Raw genomic sequence first — 19,474 nt, 5'->3', positions numbered from 1 at the left:
GCCTATCGATATTGTATGAATAAAAAAAAAAAGACTGTTATGGCACACTTAAAAAGTACTTATGGGTTTCTCTGTGATATTAATACTTTTTGAGAACTGCTGCTGCTGATGCAGTTCCACTTGGTGAAATTTATGTAGGAAATCACTTTTAAAATGATAAAAACAACACAGGTTTAGTTAAACTTATTCCACCACCAAGCGGAAGTGATTTAAGGAGGATGTTCAGTTATTTGCTGATGATGTAAAACTGGGAAGGACAATAGTTGATGAAGGTGGCATAGATATCCTGAAGGATAATTTAAATAAATTGGTTTTGTGAACAAAGGATAATGGTTATCAATTTGATGTTGCAAAATGTAAGGTTGTACACTTCGGGTTGAAAAGATTACATACTGTATAACATATTGATGGTACTGAAAAGCTGATGAGGCTAGTGATGACAGAGTGTTGAAGTTCAGAGAGCATACTGCCCTCTGAACTTCAACACTCTCTCTCTCTCTCTCTCTCTAGCATATATAACACTCTCTAAAATTGCTCAAATGATTACTTGTATGTTGAAAAAAATACACTAACAAGTAAAGATAAGGATGTTATTATTCCTCTTTATAAGCCACGATTTAGTCATATATCTTAACTACTGTGCACAGATTTGGCATTCTTCAGGATGAGGAGGTGGTGGAGAGGATTCAAAGACAAGTAACCAAGCTGGTGACATGTCTGTGGAATGCTTCATATAAGAATAGGCTGAAGTTATGTGGACTGCAAAGTTTAATTGATGGGTGGGAAAGAGGGGAAATGAAAGAAATTTATAAGTTATTAAAAGGGTTCTATAAGACTGACATGAAAGATATGGTTCCATGCATGATGAATAGAGAGAGAGAGAGAGAAGTAGAGGGGTGACTATTGGAAGTTGTGTAAGAGCATAGTTAACAAGGGTGACTCTATTTTTTGGTTGGCGAGTGGTGAATGAGTGGAATGGATTGCTAGAATTAGTTGGGAGTGCCTGAGAGTGAATGAGTTTAAGGAGAGGTATGATAGGCATTGTGTGTATAAGGGTTAGTGTGGGTCTCCTGCAATGAGTTTTCTAACTCCATGGAGATACCCATATAATAATAATCTGTTAGTAAAAAGTCTGTTCAGTCTGTAAAAAGTAAGTACTTTTTAAAGACTGAACATTAGCTTACATATATTAAACATGCACATGTCTTTCTGCTAGTGTGATTTCATGCACATGTGCTTAATGTATTTAAATTAATAGTAGACCAATATAATTGAATTGACCTACAACTGTATTGGTGCAGTGCCAAGGAAAGTTTCAAAGGTATACTCTTTTGCTATTTGGCTATAAAACAATAATTGATAATTATATTTTCATTTAATAATTCAGAATTATTCTGAAATATCAAATTTCATTAAATTCCATACAACAAGACAGGAAACAGTTATAATCATTTCAAATTATGTCACTAATAAAAATGATATGATTACAATGAGAAAAAAAAAATATGAACTACACTATGTGAACTACACTATGCTCAAATATCCCTGTACTGCAGCACATAGCACTTGACAAGACACAATGCACCAGCATATTTGTAATTGTTTAAATATAGTACATACAGCAGTTTGAAAATGTTCCCAGATGAATTTTCAATCATGATATTTCTACCATTTTTGTGAATATCATGATGCCTGAGATAAATTTGTGGTATGCAAAGAGGACTATCAATAGCAGTTACAAAAAAAACAAACAAATTTTCATTACTATAAGTTAATAATTTATTTTATCGACATTCTCAGCTAACAATTCAGAAAATTGTAAACTTCTGTAAAGAGATATGACAGGTATGTGTCAAAAGTTCAAGTACAGTTTTGAAACTTCAACCCATTTTTAGCTTATCTTATAAAATTTAGTTGCCAAAATTTTTGGTAATCTTTGCCACTGTAAATGGTTCAAGTGAAATTAAAACACTGAAATGAACTGATAAATTTTATACAGAATCAAATTTCATTAAATACTATCAGTTGGCAGAATTATTACTATCGCTTCATATTTTGTCAAATTATGCAATCAATATAATTCAATTGTAACCAAAAAATAATCATGGCAATGTACATGACAATTCAGAAAGCTGTAAACTTCTGTAAAAAGAAATGACAAGTGTGTGTCAAAAGTTCAAGTACAGTTTTGAAACTTCAACCCATTTTTGGCTTATCTCATAAACATCATAAATTTTATTAAATTACAAATGCATCCAGAGCAGAGTTATTGCAATATACAATTTCAAGACATTTTGTCCTTTTATGCCTGCAAATTGCCCAAATGAAACAAAGATGTCACAACAAATTTTTGTTAGGATTCCAAATTCAATAAAAACCATATAGCCAGAGTCCAAGAATTGCTCGTGTATGGACAGACAAATGTAATAAAAATTAATCACATACAATTAAAAAAAAGAATGAAAATCTAAATTTGGTAAATTTAGTTAACCAGGTAAGTTCTTTTCTTTTTCAAAAGAAAAGAACTTACCTGGGATGGAGGGAAAACAATTGCATTTGAAGAGGGTTCTGGGACAAGTAAGGAGAGAAAAAGAAATGGCTCAGGAAAGTATAGAAAAGTCACATTATTATTATTATTCGGGCCTCTATGGAGTCAAAAGCCTCATTGTGGGAGGCTTTTCCTAGAAAATACTAAGTCTATCATAACACTCCTTGAACTCACTGACCATTCATGCTCTCACCACTCTATCAGGCAATGCATTCCATGGTTCAACCACCTCCATGCAAGGAACCACTCCTCCTCGTTCTCATATCATTTGTTACCCAGTAAACTCCTCCTTGGGTCAACTGTATTAACCAATACATTTTGATAATTCATTGCCAAAGTTACTCTCTTCAATCCCAGCAAATATTCTTCTAACATACTTTGTGTACTTAAATTCCCAGAATCTCCATACATTACATTCCTTATTCTCTCTTCCAAACTTTCAGTTCTGTTATTATTATCATCATCATTATAAGACCTTCATGGGAGTCAAAACTCATTGAAGGAGGTCCCTCAGTCACACACAGCTCAAAAAATCATGCCATCTCTGTACTCACTGCACTATCAGGCAATGCATTCCAAACACTGGACACTTGAATAAATCAAATCAAAAATCAGCAAAGCAACAGTGATCCTTCAAAATCACAAATCACTGCAGAAGGATAAGATTATAGCAGAGAAGAATCATAGTCTGTTTCTTGTGTACTAAAAGAAGTAGAAAGAAAGAACCAAGAACAAACAAAAAAAAAGTCCTTTTTTTGCTCAGCACATGACCAAAGAAAGGGAAAACTTATACTCTAAATTGTATTTTTTTTTTCACATATGGAATGCAAAATGATACACGCGCTACATGGTTTTCAATGGGTAAACCTACACATCTCTGAAGAGAAGACTGTAATTTGTTTTTAAACTATAATTAGCATTACTTCTACATTATCAAGTTAAAAAAAAAAATCAGATTTTTACCTGGTACATATACATTTTTATATAGGCTACTTCCTATAGTTTATAGTAAAAACAGTAGTATTATTTGCATTGGAATATAATGGCAAGTTAAGTTTTTTAAGAGAATTCTAACTGCTGCACAGAAGTTGGGGAGAAAATCTTGAGCTTCACTTAGTTATGAGCTTTCATAACTAAGTGAAAGACCATGTTTAAAACCTTTTGTGATACACACATATACACGGAAAAAAAAAAAAAAATTATGTACATCAGATATCTCCTCATGGCTTGCTTTTCACAAAATATCTAATACTTCATTGTCCATTCTTACATGCTCATAGTTCTCAGAAGAATTTTGATACTTCCTTTTTGAGCTAAATAAACAGCATTTTTATAACTGAAAACTTTTTTTTTCTTCTGCCTCTCACTCTCCCTCTTTTTTTACTTACTGTTGATCTTCACTTTCACTTGTCAAATCTGAAAAAACAATGTGCCATTGGAAGCCTGTGTTTATCATTTAACCTCCCTACCGGCTAGGACGTCTATAGACGTCCAGATAAATCTGGATACGATTCAATACACCTGTTGAAAGAACATGGATAAGAAGTCCAATTCGGCCAGCATGTCCATTAGAAAGTGTGATAATCCCTCACGCTGAAGAGAGCACTTAATCAGATTATCTCAGGCTCATAGCTGTGTCTCAGTTATCTATAACAAGAAATGCACTTCCTTGTTCTATGCTGGGTAACTGAATTTTAGTTATATTGGATAAACTAAAAATATAGAAATTATTTTTATTTTCTCTTTTTTATTATAAAAAACAATTTTAATGCCTGGACAAAATAAAGATCCTTGCCTAATTTCTTCACTTAAATATTGCGTTACATTCCAGAACCAATTTAGTTTTTAATTTTTTTGCTAATTTTTTTCTAATTGCTTACTCCACAAACCATTTTCTTTGTTCTCGAAGAAATTAATTCAGAATAATTATTTGAAATATTATTTAACAAAACCAGCTGCCGACGTTTGATATTATATTATATTTTTGTTCAAAATCATGATTCGAAGTATACTTCCCAGATTTCCTGAAGGACATGCTTGAGCGACTTTGCTTTATAAAGAATAATGAAATTCTTTAAACATATTACTAATTTTTTTCCTTTATATTGTATTCTACTGTTCTTTTCACTTTCACCTTCTTGGTTTCCCTGTATAATTGGTCATTACAAAATAAAATTAACGGTTATGATTTAAATTGATATGTATATATTTTCTGCTAGTTCAGATATTATGCTCCAAATTTATAATAAGCAATACTTTTGCTTATATATGTATATATTTAAATTACAAAGTTTTGTATTAAAAATTTCCACTATAAAAGTTCGACAGAATCAACAATATTATTGTCATATTTCTTTTTCTCGTGTGGGAGGAAAACGGTAAAATGCCACTCTTGTAATTGTATCAGATGTTCTAATGGCAAAAATAGTAAGAAAAAAAAAATCATTTGTACTTTCTTTTCAAAACACAAAGTGAGAACATTGTAAATTCACCCAATGAAAAAGAAAATACTCCATATTTTTCTTGTGCTATCTGATTTTTTTCTTGTAGTACAAAGAAGAAATCACTGCGCATAAGATGGTAGAATACAAGAGGGCAGAAATCTGTAGATTGATTACATTATAGCTGATAGAGAATTCATGCCAGAAAAATTATTTATGTAAGAGTTCTAACATCAGCAGATATAACGATATTTTCTTCTAGTTTAGATAGGTGACATTATTGAAGTAGCTAAATCTTTGCTACTATTTACACTAAAATGAATGGGCATGTTTTCCAAGTGAATTACGTTCAAAACAGTTGTCTTGAGAACGATTTATAAAATAAATTCTCTGAAATATATGCAAATTGAATAAGTCTTCAATATAACCTTCCTGCCCTCCCCAAAAAATAAGATTATGTGAAGTATATGGTCCTTTTCTTTTAAAATAATTCAAGTCCTCTTTTTCAGATAATTATATGAAATAATTTATAATTTTTCGATAATAAAATTGAAACTGATCATTATAAATTAAGAACTTATTTCAGCATAAATACTGTATCAGCCTGTAAAAGAAATGTCTGTATTTTCTTCTATGTTATATGTCTACTAATCAACAATTGAAAACAAAACACGACATTCTTGATGTATCTCGGACTATAGCTTGAGGCACTTTAGTGTCACTTCTAGCTAAGCGTTCTCAATTTTCTTCCTCAATAGCACTGAGAGTAATCTAAGCCTTTACCTTTCCCACCAGCTAAGAGGATTACTACAAGTATTTCTAAGACATAGATTACTTCAGATATAGCACCCAGAAGCATAAGTAAAAATATTTGGATTATTTTAAGAAAAAGAAACTAAAATAATACTACTGAACTTTCTTTTGTGTGGTATGCATATAAACAATTTTATGTGGTGAAAATATAGCATAGTATTTCTAAAATTTCAAATCATTTCAGCAGACAGTAGAACAGTTGGTTTTAGATTGCAAAGAAATAGTGCAGAATTAGAAGCTTCAGGGTACAACAATATTATTGCCTTATTTCTTTTGTCGAAACGGTAAAAGAAGTAATAGATTTTGAATACTGTCTAGAAACGTTTTCTAACCTGTAGAAATTTAAAGTGGTTATGTAATTGAATTCCAGGAGAGGATAAGGATGGGGAGGGGGTAAGCATTAGCAAATATTCAAAATGAGCATAAATGTTGAATTATTCTGTATATGATATCCTTCATATTATATTTTCAACATATCTACGGTGGTTACGCACTGGATATTATAGTAATGTGCATCCTACAAAAAAAAAAAAAAAAAAGGCGAAGAATCCCTGCTAAAACATCATTGGATATAAATTTTTGATACTAAAAAGATTCACAATCGGAAACCGAGTTATGCAATATAACATCGTTTGTTGTTCATAAAACAAAACAAAAAAATTCGTTTCTAAAACTGAAATGTGATGATCCATATAACAGTATTTTGCTAGGAAAGAAAGCAAAAGGTCATATTAATTTCAATAAATATTATTTAAAAATATAAATACGTGACATAATATGTTCAATGCAAACATCTGAAAATTCGCGAAAAAAGTTGTTTCTATATTGGAACAACCAGTGCAACTGTTCCGTTGCAGTGATTTGAAGAATAAATTTAAAATACAGCAGAATTTGCTACTACTAAATAGATTCATTGCAAAGGCTGATCGATGGTCATTTCAGGATTAATTATTTTCGCACATGTGAAATTCGTTTCAAATTTTGAAGAAACACAATAAATCATTTTAGAGGCAAAAAAGTCAAATATTTTAGGACAGTAAAGAAAATTCCAAGTAAAACAGTGTGAGTAAAGACAGGTGACACAAACTGTTAGTCAGACACTAACAGTTAATCCACGAATGGCTCTAAAATAACCGTGAAGGGATTAACGATGGAGGGAGGTAATGGCATGATGAAAGGAACAATGCCGATGAAGTTTTGATCCATGCAGAATGCTATGGTGGGCTGGATATTTCATCCACCTCAGCCGGTAGGGAGGTTAAACTATTTTTTTCCCCTTGGTATTGATGCCTAAATAACCAGTCATAAAGTTCTTCTTTGAAAAAAAACAGTAGTATTATTTGCATTGGAATATAATGGCAAGTTAAGTTTTTTAAGAGAATTCTAACTGCTGCACAGAAGTTGGGGAGAAAATCTTGAGCTTCACTTAGTTATGAGCTTTCATAACTAAGTGAAAGACCATGTTTAAAACCTTTTGTGATACACACATATACACGGAAAAAAAAAAAAAATTATGTACATCAGATATCTCCTCATGGCTTGCTTTTCACAAAATATCTAATACTTCATTGTCCATTCTTACATGCTCATAGTTCTCAGAAGAATTTTGATACTTCCTTTTTGAGCTAAATAAACAGCATTTTTATAACTGAAAACTTTTTTTTTCTTCTGCCTCTCACTCTCCCTCTTTTTTTACTTACTGTTGATCTTCACTTTCACTTGTCAAATCTGAAAAAACAATGTGCCATTGGAAGCCTGTGTTTATCATTTAAACTATTTTTTTCCCCTTGGTATTGATGCCTACATAACCAGTCATAAAGTTCTTCTTTGTTTCCATACAGACTAGGATTACTATGTCCTAAAGTATTATTTTTTGCTGAATGAAAGCTATCTTGCATATATGTTTCATTGTAGAAATTTGGCATTTCCCAACCTCTATCATCAAAATAATAAGCACAGGTGTTATGATGAGATGGTGCAATGCTTTATGCATAAGGTGCAGATGTACTATAAAAGAAATTGGCATGTGAACCTGTAATGTCCACATGCTGATCATGCATTTTTTGATGTTTTCTTTTTCTTGTGGACCTCATACAAATCATCCAAACTAGTAATACCATAATGATTATAATGATTATAGCTCCAGCAACATAAACAAAATCTGATTTTTCAGTACATCTATCTCCATAAAAGTTAGCTGGGCAGGAACATTGTAGCTTATTGGTTTCTTGATTAACTTCACATATACCAGCATTTTCACAATAGTTATCACATACATATAAACATTGACTAGTACTGTTATGAAATCTATATTTCAGTTGACATTCACAAGCAAATGAATCTGTATCTTCATGGTAGATACAGAAGACACTGGCGTACTCTCATTTGCCCATGGGTTTGACACTCTTCTAAGGAAACAGCACCTATGCCATCTGTTGTTGTATTCTGAGGACATTTCTAGCATTGAAGTACTCTGTCTTGTTTATCTTGATAAGTACCTTTGGGACATGGCACACATTCTTCTGTAGCATAGTCTACATGCTGACAGATGTCTAATGCACAATCTATTTCTTCTGTGGCTGCTACTTCATGGGTTGTTTTTCCAGCTGTAAATTGTTGACATGCTGGCATGCCATGTGTTCTAAATGATCCCTTGGAACATGGCACATAGGTGCCACTGTCTGAGCTCATAGCCAGCTGCACATTCAGCTCTACATTCTTGGATAGACACAACACAACACTGCTACTGTGAGTGGTGTGCAACTGAATGCACCTTCATTAGGTTGGTACAAACCATGGCCACAAGGCTGGCACTCTCCAGTACAATTATCATAAAAATATCTCGGAACACAATGTTCTTTACATTCATCAAGAGATCATGCTCCAGAAGAGGCTGTGATACCATACCTTCCACCTATTTCTGGACATGATTGACAATGAAGATGACCACTTTCATTCTGATATCTAATAATTAAACAATCTAATAACTGGTATCAGTGAAACTTGTTATAGGTTCAGGAATGAGCTGTTATATTGTTATACAAATGCTAGAAATATCAGAAACAAGGTAAATGCTGGAATAAGTGAGACATTGTTGGATGAGAATGACATCCTAACAGGAATAATGATGAAAGTGTATGAAGTATTTTGTGAAGATAGAAAGGGTAAAAAGAGAGGTGTAGTGCTATTGATGATACACAAGGATTGTGTATCATCAATATGTGAGGACTTCCAGGAGATGGTTACACATTCTACCACTTAATAAATGTAACCATGCAAGATTTTGAGGTGATAGTGGATAAGGATCTGAAATAAATTTCAGAGAACATATTGCCAAAATTGTGAGGAACAACACAACGAATTCTGGCAATGATGTGGAGGACACTGACTTGTAGAAGTAAGAAGATTCTGGTTCATTGTATAATACTCTTATTAGGCCACATATGGCTACTGTGCACAGATTTGGTCACCTGGTTTTCAAAGGATGAAAAGATGTTGGAGAGCATCCAGAGATGATTGACCAAAATAGGTTCTGATCTCTGGAATGTTGAAGGTGAAGAAAGGTTGAGGCAATGCAATTTGCAGAGGCTAGTTGATAGAGATATACAAGTTAGTAAAGGATTGTTATAGGATCAATTTTCATAAAATGGTGGGAGAGTGGGGGAGAATAAGGGGTCATCCCTGGAAGCTGTATGAGGAGAGTGTGAGCAAGGGAGTGAGAAGTATGTTTTTTGCATGGAGAGTTGTGAATGATTGGAATTCATTGCTGAGAGCATGGTGTCTGCAGAGAATTTGAATGTGTTTAAAAGGGATGAGTCTGTGACTCCACTGGGTCTTAGGATAATGATAATAATAATTATGTAACTCAACTTATAAGTTTATCACAGACATCTATTTACCTTCTCAAGAATTTCCACTTCACAAAGTAGCTGATACAGGATTGTACAACTGTGATATGAAGGAGAAATGGGTCCAGGCCCTGCAGTAATATGCTGTTAAAAAAAATTAATAAATAACAATAATAATTTAAATATATATATATATATATATACAGCCAAACTTTAATTATAAGCTTCCAAGATACAAACAATTTGTACTTATGAACACAGTGCAGGCTAATAAATTACAGATTCAATTCATTTAACGAACACAGAACCTTGTGCATATGAATATTTTATAAAAAAAATTCACCTTACAAACATTCAACTTATGAACACATTTCAAGGAATGCATTATATTCGTAAGTTGTGGTTTGCCACTAAATGAAAATGTACTCATTTGTTTTTGATATCATACCAACATCCGTGGCTACAATGTGCCACTTCTATGGTTAAAATTCAACAGATTACAAAAGTTATAATGTAAAATCATTTTTTTATACAAATGATAATTTGTACATGAGAAAAGATGCTTAAGGTACCTGTGATTATGAGAAGCTCAAGAGACAGCTTGCAGTTATGGCATGGAATGAGGAGTTGGGTGGAAAGAAGATCAATGCTGCTTGGGTGATATTCAAGAACTATCTGGTAGAAGCAATGTCTAAATGTATTCCACCAGATAGTTCTTGAATATCACCCAAGCAGCATTGATCTCCTTTCCACCCAACTCCTCATTCCATGCCATAGCTGCAAGCTGTCTCTTGAGCTTCTCATAATCACAGGTACCTTAAGCATCTTTTCTCATGTACAAATTATCATTTGTATAAAAAAATGATTTTACATTATAACTAAAGTAGGCATGAAATGGATGAATAAAGAGATTAAGCCCAGTAGAGAGAAAAAGGCATTATGGAGGCAACATGAGATAAGTGGTAATAATCAATTCCATGAGAAGTACAAAGAACAGGCAAGGAGTGTGACTTGGTTGGAAAGGAGAGTAAACATGCAGAATGAGCAACAGCAAAAAAATCCAAGGAAGTTCTTTCAATATATAGCAAGCAAATAAAAATAAATGATTATGGCAGGATGACACTGATTATAGAAAATGGTATAAGGACAACTGCTGCAGAGGATATAGTTGAGATATTTAATGATCAGTTCATCAAGGTCTTTCATTCTTGTGAATGTGCATCATAGAGAGTTTGAGAGTAGTGGATGATGAGGAGGGGAGACTGACCATGAGTGAGGAAGAGGTATGGGGAATTAAGCAAACTTGATATTAATAAGGCTGTGAGACTTGATGATACATCACTACCTATTTTGAAGGAATATGCCAGGGAGTTGACATCATCCTTGACATGTTTGTTTAATATGAGTCATACATTAGGTCACGTTCCAAAGGACTGGAAGGAAGGCAAGACTGTACTGCTTCATATAAAGGAGGTGACAGAATTCAAGCATCAAATTATAGACCAGTCTATGTGTCAAGCATTGAGGTTAAAGTGCTAGAGAGATTGGTGAGAATCAGGATCCAGAACTTAGGTTGACAAACAATGGTATTATCTTTGACTGACAGCATGGATTTGCTAAAGGGAGGTCATGTTTAATAATCTACTTATTATAATAAGGTGACAGCAGCATTGGATGTAGAAGATGGATATACAGTAGTACGTTTAGACTTTGCAAAAGCTTTTGATAGATTACCGCATGATAAGTTGATAATCAAACGAGAGTGGTTGGAGTTAGATATTAGACTAGTCCTTTGGATTGGAGATTGGCTGTCTGATAGGTGTCAACAAGTTGTGTATGGAGGAGCAATATCCCAGAAGAGGAAAGTCACTAGTGGTGTGATTAAGGGGTCTGTATTAGGACCATTATTGTATAACCTGTATGTTAATAATATTGGGGAAGATTTGAATGGAGATATACGAAGGTGTGCTGAAAAGTTGCAATAATCACCATGAAGGAAATGAGGAAGAACCATGTATTAACACATTATTCTACTTATTCCCCATGAAGTTGCATACACTTGTTACAATGCTACTGAATCCTTTGTAATCCTCTGAGAAAAAATTCTTTCCCTGATTGCACAAACCAGTTCTCAGCTGCAGATATGACTTCATCATCTTTGGTAATTTTTGTACCTTTCAAGTGTTTCTTTAAATTTGGGAATAGGAAATAGTCAGATGGGGCCAAATCTGTTTGCTTTCATAAGCAGTGTGAGCAGGTGCATTGTCCTGCAAAAGCAATATGCCTCTGCTCAGTTTCCCACAGAGTTTTTCTTTCAGTACCTCTTTCAATTCCTTCAGAGCTGTTGAATAAACTGCTGCTGTAACAGCTTCACCTTTTTTGAGGTACATGGTATGGATTACACCATTCACATCCCAAAAGACAATGACAAAAATCTTCCCTGCCGACGTTTGGGTTCAGAACTTTGGCCATGGAGAACCTTTGTGTCTCCATTCCATTTACTGTTGTTTGGTCTCTGAGTCATAGTGATGAAGCCATGTTTCATCAACAGTCACAATACATGCCAAAAAATCTACACCTGATATTTCAAAATCTTTGAGATGACAGTACATGTCCTATCTTTTGGTTGACATTCAAACATTTGTGGACCCACTTCACTGAGAGCTTCTGCATGTCCAGATGTTGGTGGATAATGACCCCAATTCGTTCCCTGGATATCCCTCTGTCTTTGCAATGTTTCTGGCTGGTTTGTCTATCATCAAAGACTGCATTAATGTTTTCAGGTGAGATTGCTGTGGAAGGTCTTCCTTACCTGGGGAATCTGTTGTTTCAGGATGTCCAGTTTTAAACTTGACCACCCATCTGGCAATTGTTGGATCTGAGGCACGCTCCCCCTAAAGTCTCACACAAAGTTTGGTGAATCTCGGTTGTGGACTTTTCTTGCAGCACATGCAGATGCAGCACTTTGCAGATGATGCAAAGATGGGACAAACTATGAAGAGTAGAGCAGATATTATGGCCTTACAAGAATTGAATAGACTGAGTGGTCATGCCAGTTGAATGTTGCAAAATGTAAGATTTTAAAATTTGGAAAACAAAGATGAGATGTAGAATTTACTCTTGGTGGGGATAGGCAAGAAGTTGGAGGTTGAGGAAATAAGAGATTTTGGGGCAATCGTGAATAAGGATCTGAAATTAAGAGGACATATTGCCAAAATTGTGAGGACAACACAATGAATTCTGGCAATGATGTGGAGGACACTGACTTGTAGAAGTAAGAAGATTCTAGTTCCATTGTATAATACTCTGATTAGGTCATGTATGGCCTACTGTGTACAGATTTCATCACCTAGTTTTCAAGGGATGAAGAGATGTTGGAGAGCATCCAGAGGAGATTGACTAAAATAAGTTCTGATCTCTGGAATGTTGAATATGAAGAAGGGTTGAGACAATGCAATTTGCAGTCAAGTTGATAGGAGGAAGAGGAGTGATATGATAGAGCCATACAAGTTAGTAAGGGGATCATTATAGGATTAACGTTGAAGAGGTTTTTCATAAAATGACGGGAGACTAGAGGAGAACAAGGGTCATTCCTGGAAGCTTACTTCTCACTCCCTTGCTCACGCAAGGGAGTGAGAAGTAAGTTTTTTACATGGAGAGTTGTGAATGACTGGAATGCATTGCCTGAGAGCATGGTGTCTGCAGAGAATTTGAATGTGTTTAAGGCATGGTATGATGAGCTACGTGTATATGACAAAAGGGACTTCTGAGATGAATCTGTGAACTCCATGGGTCTTAGGATAATACTACTACTACTAATAATAATAATAAATTCACTATGATGATGTTTGCTACAGTGAAAAATGACTGTATATAAAACATATTTCTTGATATATAAATATCAAGAAAGAAATCAAACTTTCACACCTGGACAACAACTCAATCTTGAATTTATATGTTGCCAAGGTGTGAAAGTTGGATTTCTTAAAGGAAATCTGCAATATCTTTTATATACTATGTTGGTAAGGAAGTAAGGAAGAATGCCAAAAAATAAAAATAAGATCTGACCAAAACACAAATAGACTAATGCAGATTGATCTGTTCTTATGCCAGATCAAAATAGTGATGAAACAAATAAAAGGACAAATTTCAAGAAACTAGCAGTGAATTCTTGATTCTGTTGGGATACTACAATATTCTCTTGATGTTCAATTTCAAGTAATGATGTAATGATAATAATCATGAAAAATAATCCCTACCATTAGGGGGGGGGGACTCAAACAGTCATATGCTAAGTTAAAAAAAATAACATAACAAAATAACTAAATACTTGGAAAAAGATATAAATTTCTTCTTAATTATTCTCAATTTTAATTCAATCATGCTGTGTAACTTACACGGTATTCCTTTTCTGAGATACAAAAATATAATTCACAACGTCCATTTCTAAATAATGACGATGAGCTACACAATTTTGCCATTATATATTTCATATACTTTCTTTCTTCCTTTCTAGGCAAAATGGCAAACATAAGAAATGGAGGCCCTACGGAAAATAAGAATTAATTTGTTTATTAAAAAAAAAAAAAAAAAAAAAAAAAAAAAAAAAAAAAAAAAACAGATGCAGTAGAAATTATTATAAATTTACAAGAGCATTTAATTACAAGGACTTTTCAACAAAAGATGAGTTAGCCAGTCTCAAAGGTAGCAGGTTTTTCCTCCTCAACGAAATTTGCATTTTTCATTCTACAAAACCAAGTAGTTTGATAATACATAGCAGACCACACAGGATCAATTATACAATAGAGCATTAATTACTTTCTTTGACTTAAGATAAGTGATATGTTCTAAGCTATCTCTTCCTGTAATCTTGCTTTATTTCATTTCTAAGTTTAATATATAAAAAATGTAATTTGTTAGACACATTTTAAGTGTAATCCACTTTTACACAACCGTCACTCCTATAATATTTATTTGGCAGTAATAAATCAGTAAATGCCATTAAAATATCTTCATACTGATTTAGGATAAAGAGTATAATGGGAATTTGGAACAGGAAGTGAACTGACAATTAACTTCTGAGCAGAGTAAAATTGAATATCATATTGAAAAGAAAAATATAAAAGAAAGTTTTAAAAAGAATCAAAGTTTAGCAGCTTGAATATCAAAGGTGAACTGTAAACATGCATATAAAATATTATTTGAGGAAAAATGAAGGCACTTGAAAACAATAACCAAACCTTCGAAACTATGAAGAATTGACGGACTGTGAAGAAAAATGTAAGAAGAAAAGCAGTGTGTAAAAGTAATTAAACAAAAGTCTTAGGAAGACTGGTAAGAACAGAGAGGATAAACATCAAGAAGGTGGCAAAATATCCTGGAAGCTATTTTGAGAAAGCTTAGAAATGACAAAGATGACATGAAACTGAAGATAAAGTTATCCAGATGATGGAAGTACTTATTTTGAAGCCTGAAACACATGACAAAATGGTAGTAGAAAATATTAAAGAAGCAAACAGAAGTATATATCAATATCTTAAGTAGAAAAAGCCATCAAAAGCAGAACTGTGGGAAGACAGCTGGAGTAGACAATATCCAACCAGAAATGCTCAAGTATGGAATAAAAAAAATTTCTTTTACAGTGGCTGCACTACATAATTATTATTACACCCTCCATGGAGTCAGCAGACTCATCGTGGGAGGTTCATTCAACTGACAACATATAGAATCTTAAAATTCTTAACACTACTTGAATTAACAACACATTCTGGTAATGCATTCCATTCACTGACAATTCTCCATATAAAAGATCTCATCCTCACACCCCTCTTCACCACACTTTTACGCAACTTCGAGGAATGACCTCTGGATCTTCCCCTCTCACCACCTACTCATTGTATAATCCCCTCTATATTAATCTGATAAAATCCTCTCACTAGCTTAAACGTTTCTATCATATCACCTCTATTCCTCCTATCCATCAAAATCTGCAATCTGCATTTCTTCAACCTCTCTCCATAGTCAGCATTCCAAACTCCTGATATTGTCTTAGTCACTCATCTCTGAACCCTCTCCAATGTCTCTACATCACATTGAAAACTAGACAACCAGATCTGAGCACAACAGTCCAAGTATGGTCTGACCAGTGCCTTATAATGCAGAAGCATGATCAAAAAGACTGGATTCTAGATGACAGGAGTGGAGATCTCATAGTTTCTATTTATAAAAAGGAAAATAAAACTAAATATGAGAATTAGAGAAAAATTTCCCTATTGAGTGTTTCAAATGAGATTTATACAAGCACTGAGAAGAAACTAATAAAAAATGTCGAAAAGAAAATTGGAGAAGAGGGCTTCCGGCAACAAACAGGGGATGTCAGAATCAGATATTCACTTTAAGACAGAGAGATGAGAACGCATGGGAATATAATAAGGATCTACATTTAAGCCTTTTAGATCTCAAAAAGTCATATGACAAGGTACCAAAAGAAATGCTGCTAAAACAGTACAATGGTGCAAATGGGTCATTATACTGAGAGGTACAGAATCTATATTTAAGTTGTACGTTAGCAGTTATAACTGAATAACTCCTGTAACAATTATGGCATGAAAATCTGCAGTAAAAAGAGAGACTATGAAAATAAGCTGCAACTTCAATATTCTAAATGTAGAATAATCCATACAGCAAGTCAACGTATCAGCTATTTAGACACAATTTTAGTGAAGACAAATTAAATATAATAATAATTATTATTATTATTATTATCCAGGCATCCATGGAGTCAAAGGACTCATCGTGGGAGGTCGTTTTTAGGAAATACAAAGTTTATCATACCACTCCTTGAACCCATTGACCGTTCCCACTACAACCACTCTCTCAGGCAATGCATTCCAAGGTTCAACCACCCTCCACACAAAGAAACCACTCCTCACTCTCTTGCACACAGCCTCCTTTCGTAACTTCCAGGGATGGCCCCTTGTCATCGCTCCTTCCTACCGTTCCACCAAGTGAAAGAACTCTCCAATGTCTACCCTGTAACTGCCTCTCAACAGTTTAAAAGTCTCGATCATATCACCTCTCCTTCTTCTATCCACCAAACTCTGCAGTCCACATTCTCTCAGTTGATCCTCATAACTCATATTTACAGTCCTGAAACCATCTTTGTTATCCCCCTCTGTACCCTTTCCACAGTCAATTTATCCCCTTCAAATCCTGGGGACCAAATCTGAGAATAATAGTCTAAGTGTGGTCTGATCGGTGCCTTATACTACGGAATGATAACTCTTTTATCTCTGCAGGTCAGCGTCCTTCTCAGTATTGCGGCAATCCTCTGAGTTACCCTCACCACCTTTGCAATATGCTCCCTGAATTTCAGTTTTCTATCAATCATCACCCCCAGATCTCTTGTCTCCTCTACCTCCTCCAGTACAGCTCCTCCAATCGAGTACGCATCCTCCCATCGATGGATCCCAAATCTTTACATTATGACTACATTTTGCTGCATTGAAACGACAACCCCATTTATTTGCCATCTGTTTAGTTTATTCAAATCCTCTTGCAAGGCTTCCACATCTGCACTATTGCTGATAACTCTTCCCAACTTCACATCATCCGCAAACAACTGAATGTCCCCTTGCAATACATTGACAATATCATTGATATAAAGAGTGAACAATACAGGTCCCAGTACTGAGCCCTGTGGAACCCCACTTGTAACCTTCTGCTTCCTTGATATTACCCCGTCATACACAACTCTCTGATACCTTTCAGTCAGCCAATCCTGAATCCATTTGACTAACCCGACATTTAAACCCATGTGCTGCAACTTAAATATCAGCTTATCATGTGGCACACTCTTAAACTGCTTAGCAAAATCCAAAAAAAATGGCAGTATATGCCTTTCCCTCATCAACTGCTCTTGTCACTTTATTATAAAAGACAATCATATTACTAAAGCAAGAGTGCTCCTTAACAAATCCATATTGATTCTCACAGATAACATTACCCTCATCTACCCAACACTGTATATAGTCCCTCACTAATTTCTCCAAGACCTTAACAACTACTGATGACACACAAACAGACCTATAATTAGACACTTCCAGTCTGCTACTGCCCTTATGTAGCGGCACTATCTTATCATCCTTCCATTCCCTGGGTACCTTTCCAGTAGCGAGAATTTTATTGAAAAGCCAGGTCAACTTATCTGTCAGTTCTTTAGCACATTCTCTCAAAACCCATGGTGAAATACCATCCAGTCCAACAACTTTATTGGTATCCAGAGTACTCAGTATTTGGAACACACTCTCCTCTTGCACCTCTAAACCCTGATCCTGCCCTATCCCTCTAGTATTAAAACCTCCTCCAGGATGAAATACTCCAATAAAGTGCTCATTGAACAACTCACTATGTCCTCTGCATCAGTCACTCTATTCCCATTTTTATTCTGCAATGTCATTCTTCCGCAATCATTTCTCCGCCTACTGGCCACATAGCTAAAAAATTCCCTAGGATTTTTTTTGGATCTTAGTGCCAATCTCTTCTCATATTCCAGTTTTGTCTTCCTCACCATTCTGGTCACTCTCCTGGCCTGCGTCTTATATTCTTCGTGTATCTGTCCTCCACCCCTCTCCTTGTATATCTTCCATAATCTCTATTTCAACTGCAGTTCCTGTTTGATATCATCAAGGGGAGTCAACTGAATAAATTTATATGGAGTAAGAGAGAAATTAGACAAAACACTAATCCAGCAGTATACACGATAGTATTCAAACCAATTTTAACACATGGATTAGAAATTTTAAGCTGGATTAGAAAAAAGTTCACAAAAAGACTACAAAAGTTCTAATAAAAAATCAGGGAAGTGAACAGATAGCATCAATGGCAGAATCGTATTAGATTCCACTTCTGAGAACAAAAAGATACAACAGGTGGCACCACTAGTTTTTTCTGTTTTCGAAAAGTTCGGTTTCTTTTTGGATAGAGGGTGTATATATTCGTGATTGCGTGCCTGTAGTATTTTATTGCCACTGAGCTGTCACTGATTGTTTCATTTAGCAATTTTTCAAAGTAATTACTCCATACATCAAGGATATTTTTTTTCAGAATATCTTGCCACCTTCCTGATATTTATTTTCTATGTTCTCACCAGTCTTCCCATGACTTTTGTTTAGCTAGTTTTACACAGTGTTTAGCTTTCTTACATTTGTCTCTGTATTCTCTAAGAGAACAAGCTGACTTATTCACCAGGAACTTTTGATATGGTTTCTTCTTTTCCTTCACTGCCTCTTTCCCTTCCTGCATTCACCGTGGAGTTCTGATTTTTCTATCCTTGCAGACAACCTCACCACATGCCTCTCTGGCTGAATCAATCAATGTTTCCTTCAGGGCTTGCCGTGGAATCTCCAAGGCTTGGTTCCTGTTCTCAAACTCTTTCATTTTTTCTTGAATAAAGTTTGTGTATGTTATCCTCCAATTCACATCTAAGAGCTGCTCAACTTTATTTGCTTCAAAGCTTTCTTACATATTCTTCTTTTCATTATGAAACTCAATTTTGTCCTGCTCAAGACTACATAGTGATCACTTTGTATTTCAAATCCTCTGTACACTCTAGTGTCCTGCACCAATGAGAAAACATCACAATCAACAATAACATAGTCAATGAGACTTTTGTTATTTCTTGCATCTTCTCTCCAGGTGAATTTGTGCATATTTTTAGTAATAACCAGGAATAACATATAGCAGTAATAACCAGCCCTCCTGAGCAGAAATCGAACAGGTCTTTTCCATTATTATTAGCTTTGCTCTTTTCTCCAAATTTTCCC

At 34.6% G+C, this 19,474-nt stretch overlaps 1 protein-coding gene across 4 annotated transcripts in view; it reads right to left on the bottom strand.

Moving 5' to 3' along the window:
* Nucleotides 1-19,474, bottom strand: part of mtTFB2 (mitochondrial transcription factor B2) — a 148,039-nt gene that overhangs the window by 46,674 nt on the left and 81,891 nt on the right. For all 4 annotated transcript variants that reach the window (XM_090407067.1, XM_090407066.1, XM_090407068.1 and 1 more), the window contains exons 6-7: nucleotides 14,048-14,196; nucleotides 9,702-9,794 (exon numbers count right to left, since the gene is read on the bottom strand). In XM_090407067.1, coding sequence (XP_090263193.1) covers nucleotides 9,702-9,794; nucleotides 14,048-14,196 — 242 coding nt within the window. The remainder of the gene's footprint in view (nucleotides 1-9,701; nucleotides 9,795-14,047; nucleotides 14,197-19,474) is intronic.

The sequence above is a fragment of the Typopeltis vanoorti genome, chromosome 17, assembly GCF_054136105.1.
Source record: "Typopeltis vanoorti isolate ZY-2024b chromosome 17, IOZ_Tvanoo_1.0, whole genome shotgun sequence".
Lineage (NCBI taxonomy): Eukaryota > Metazoa > Arthropoda > Arachnida > Uropygi > Thelyphonidae > Typopeltis > Typopeltis vanoorti.
The sequence above is the reverse complement of the archived record's forward strand: the minus strand, read 5'-3'. Positions and strand labels throughout refer to the sequence as shown.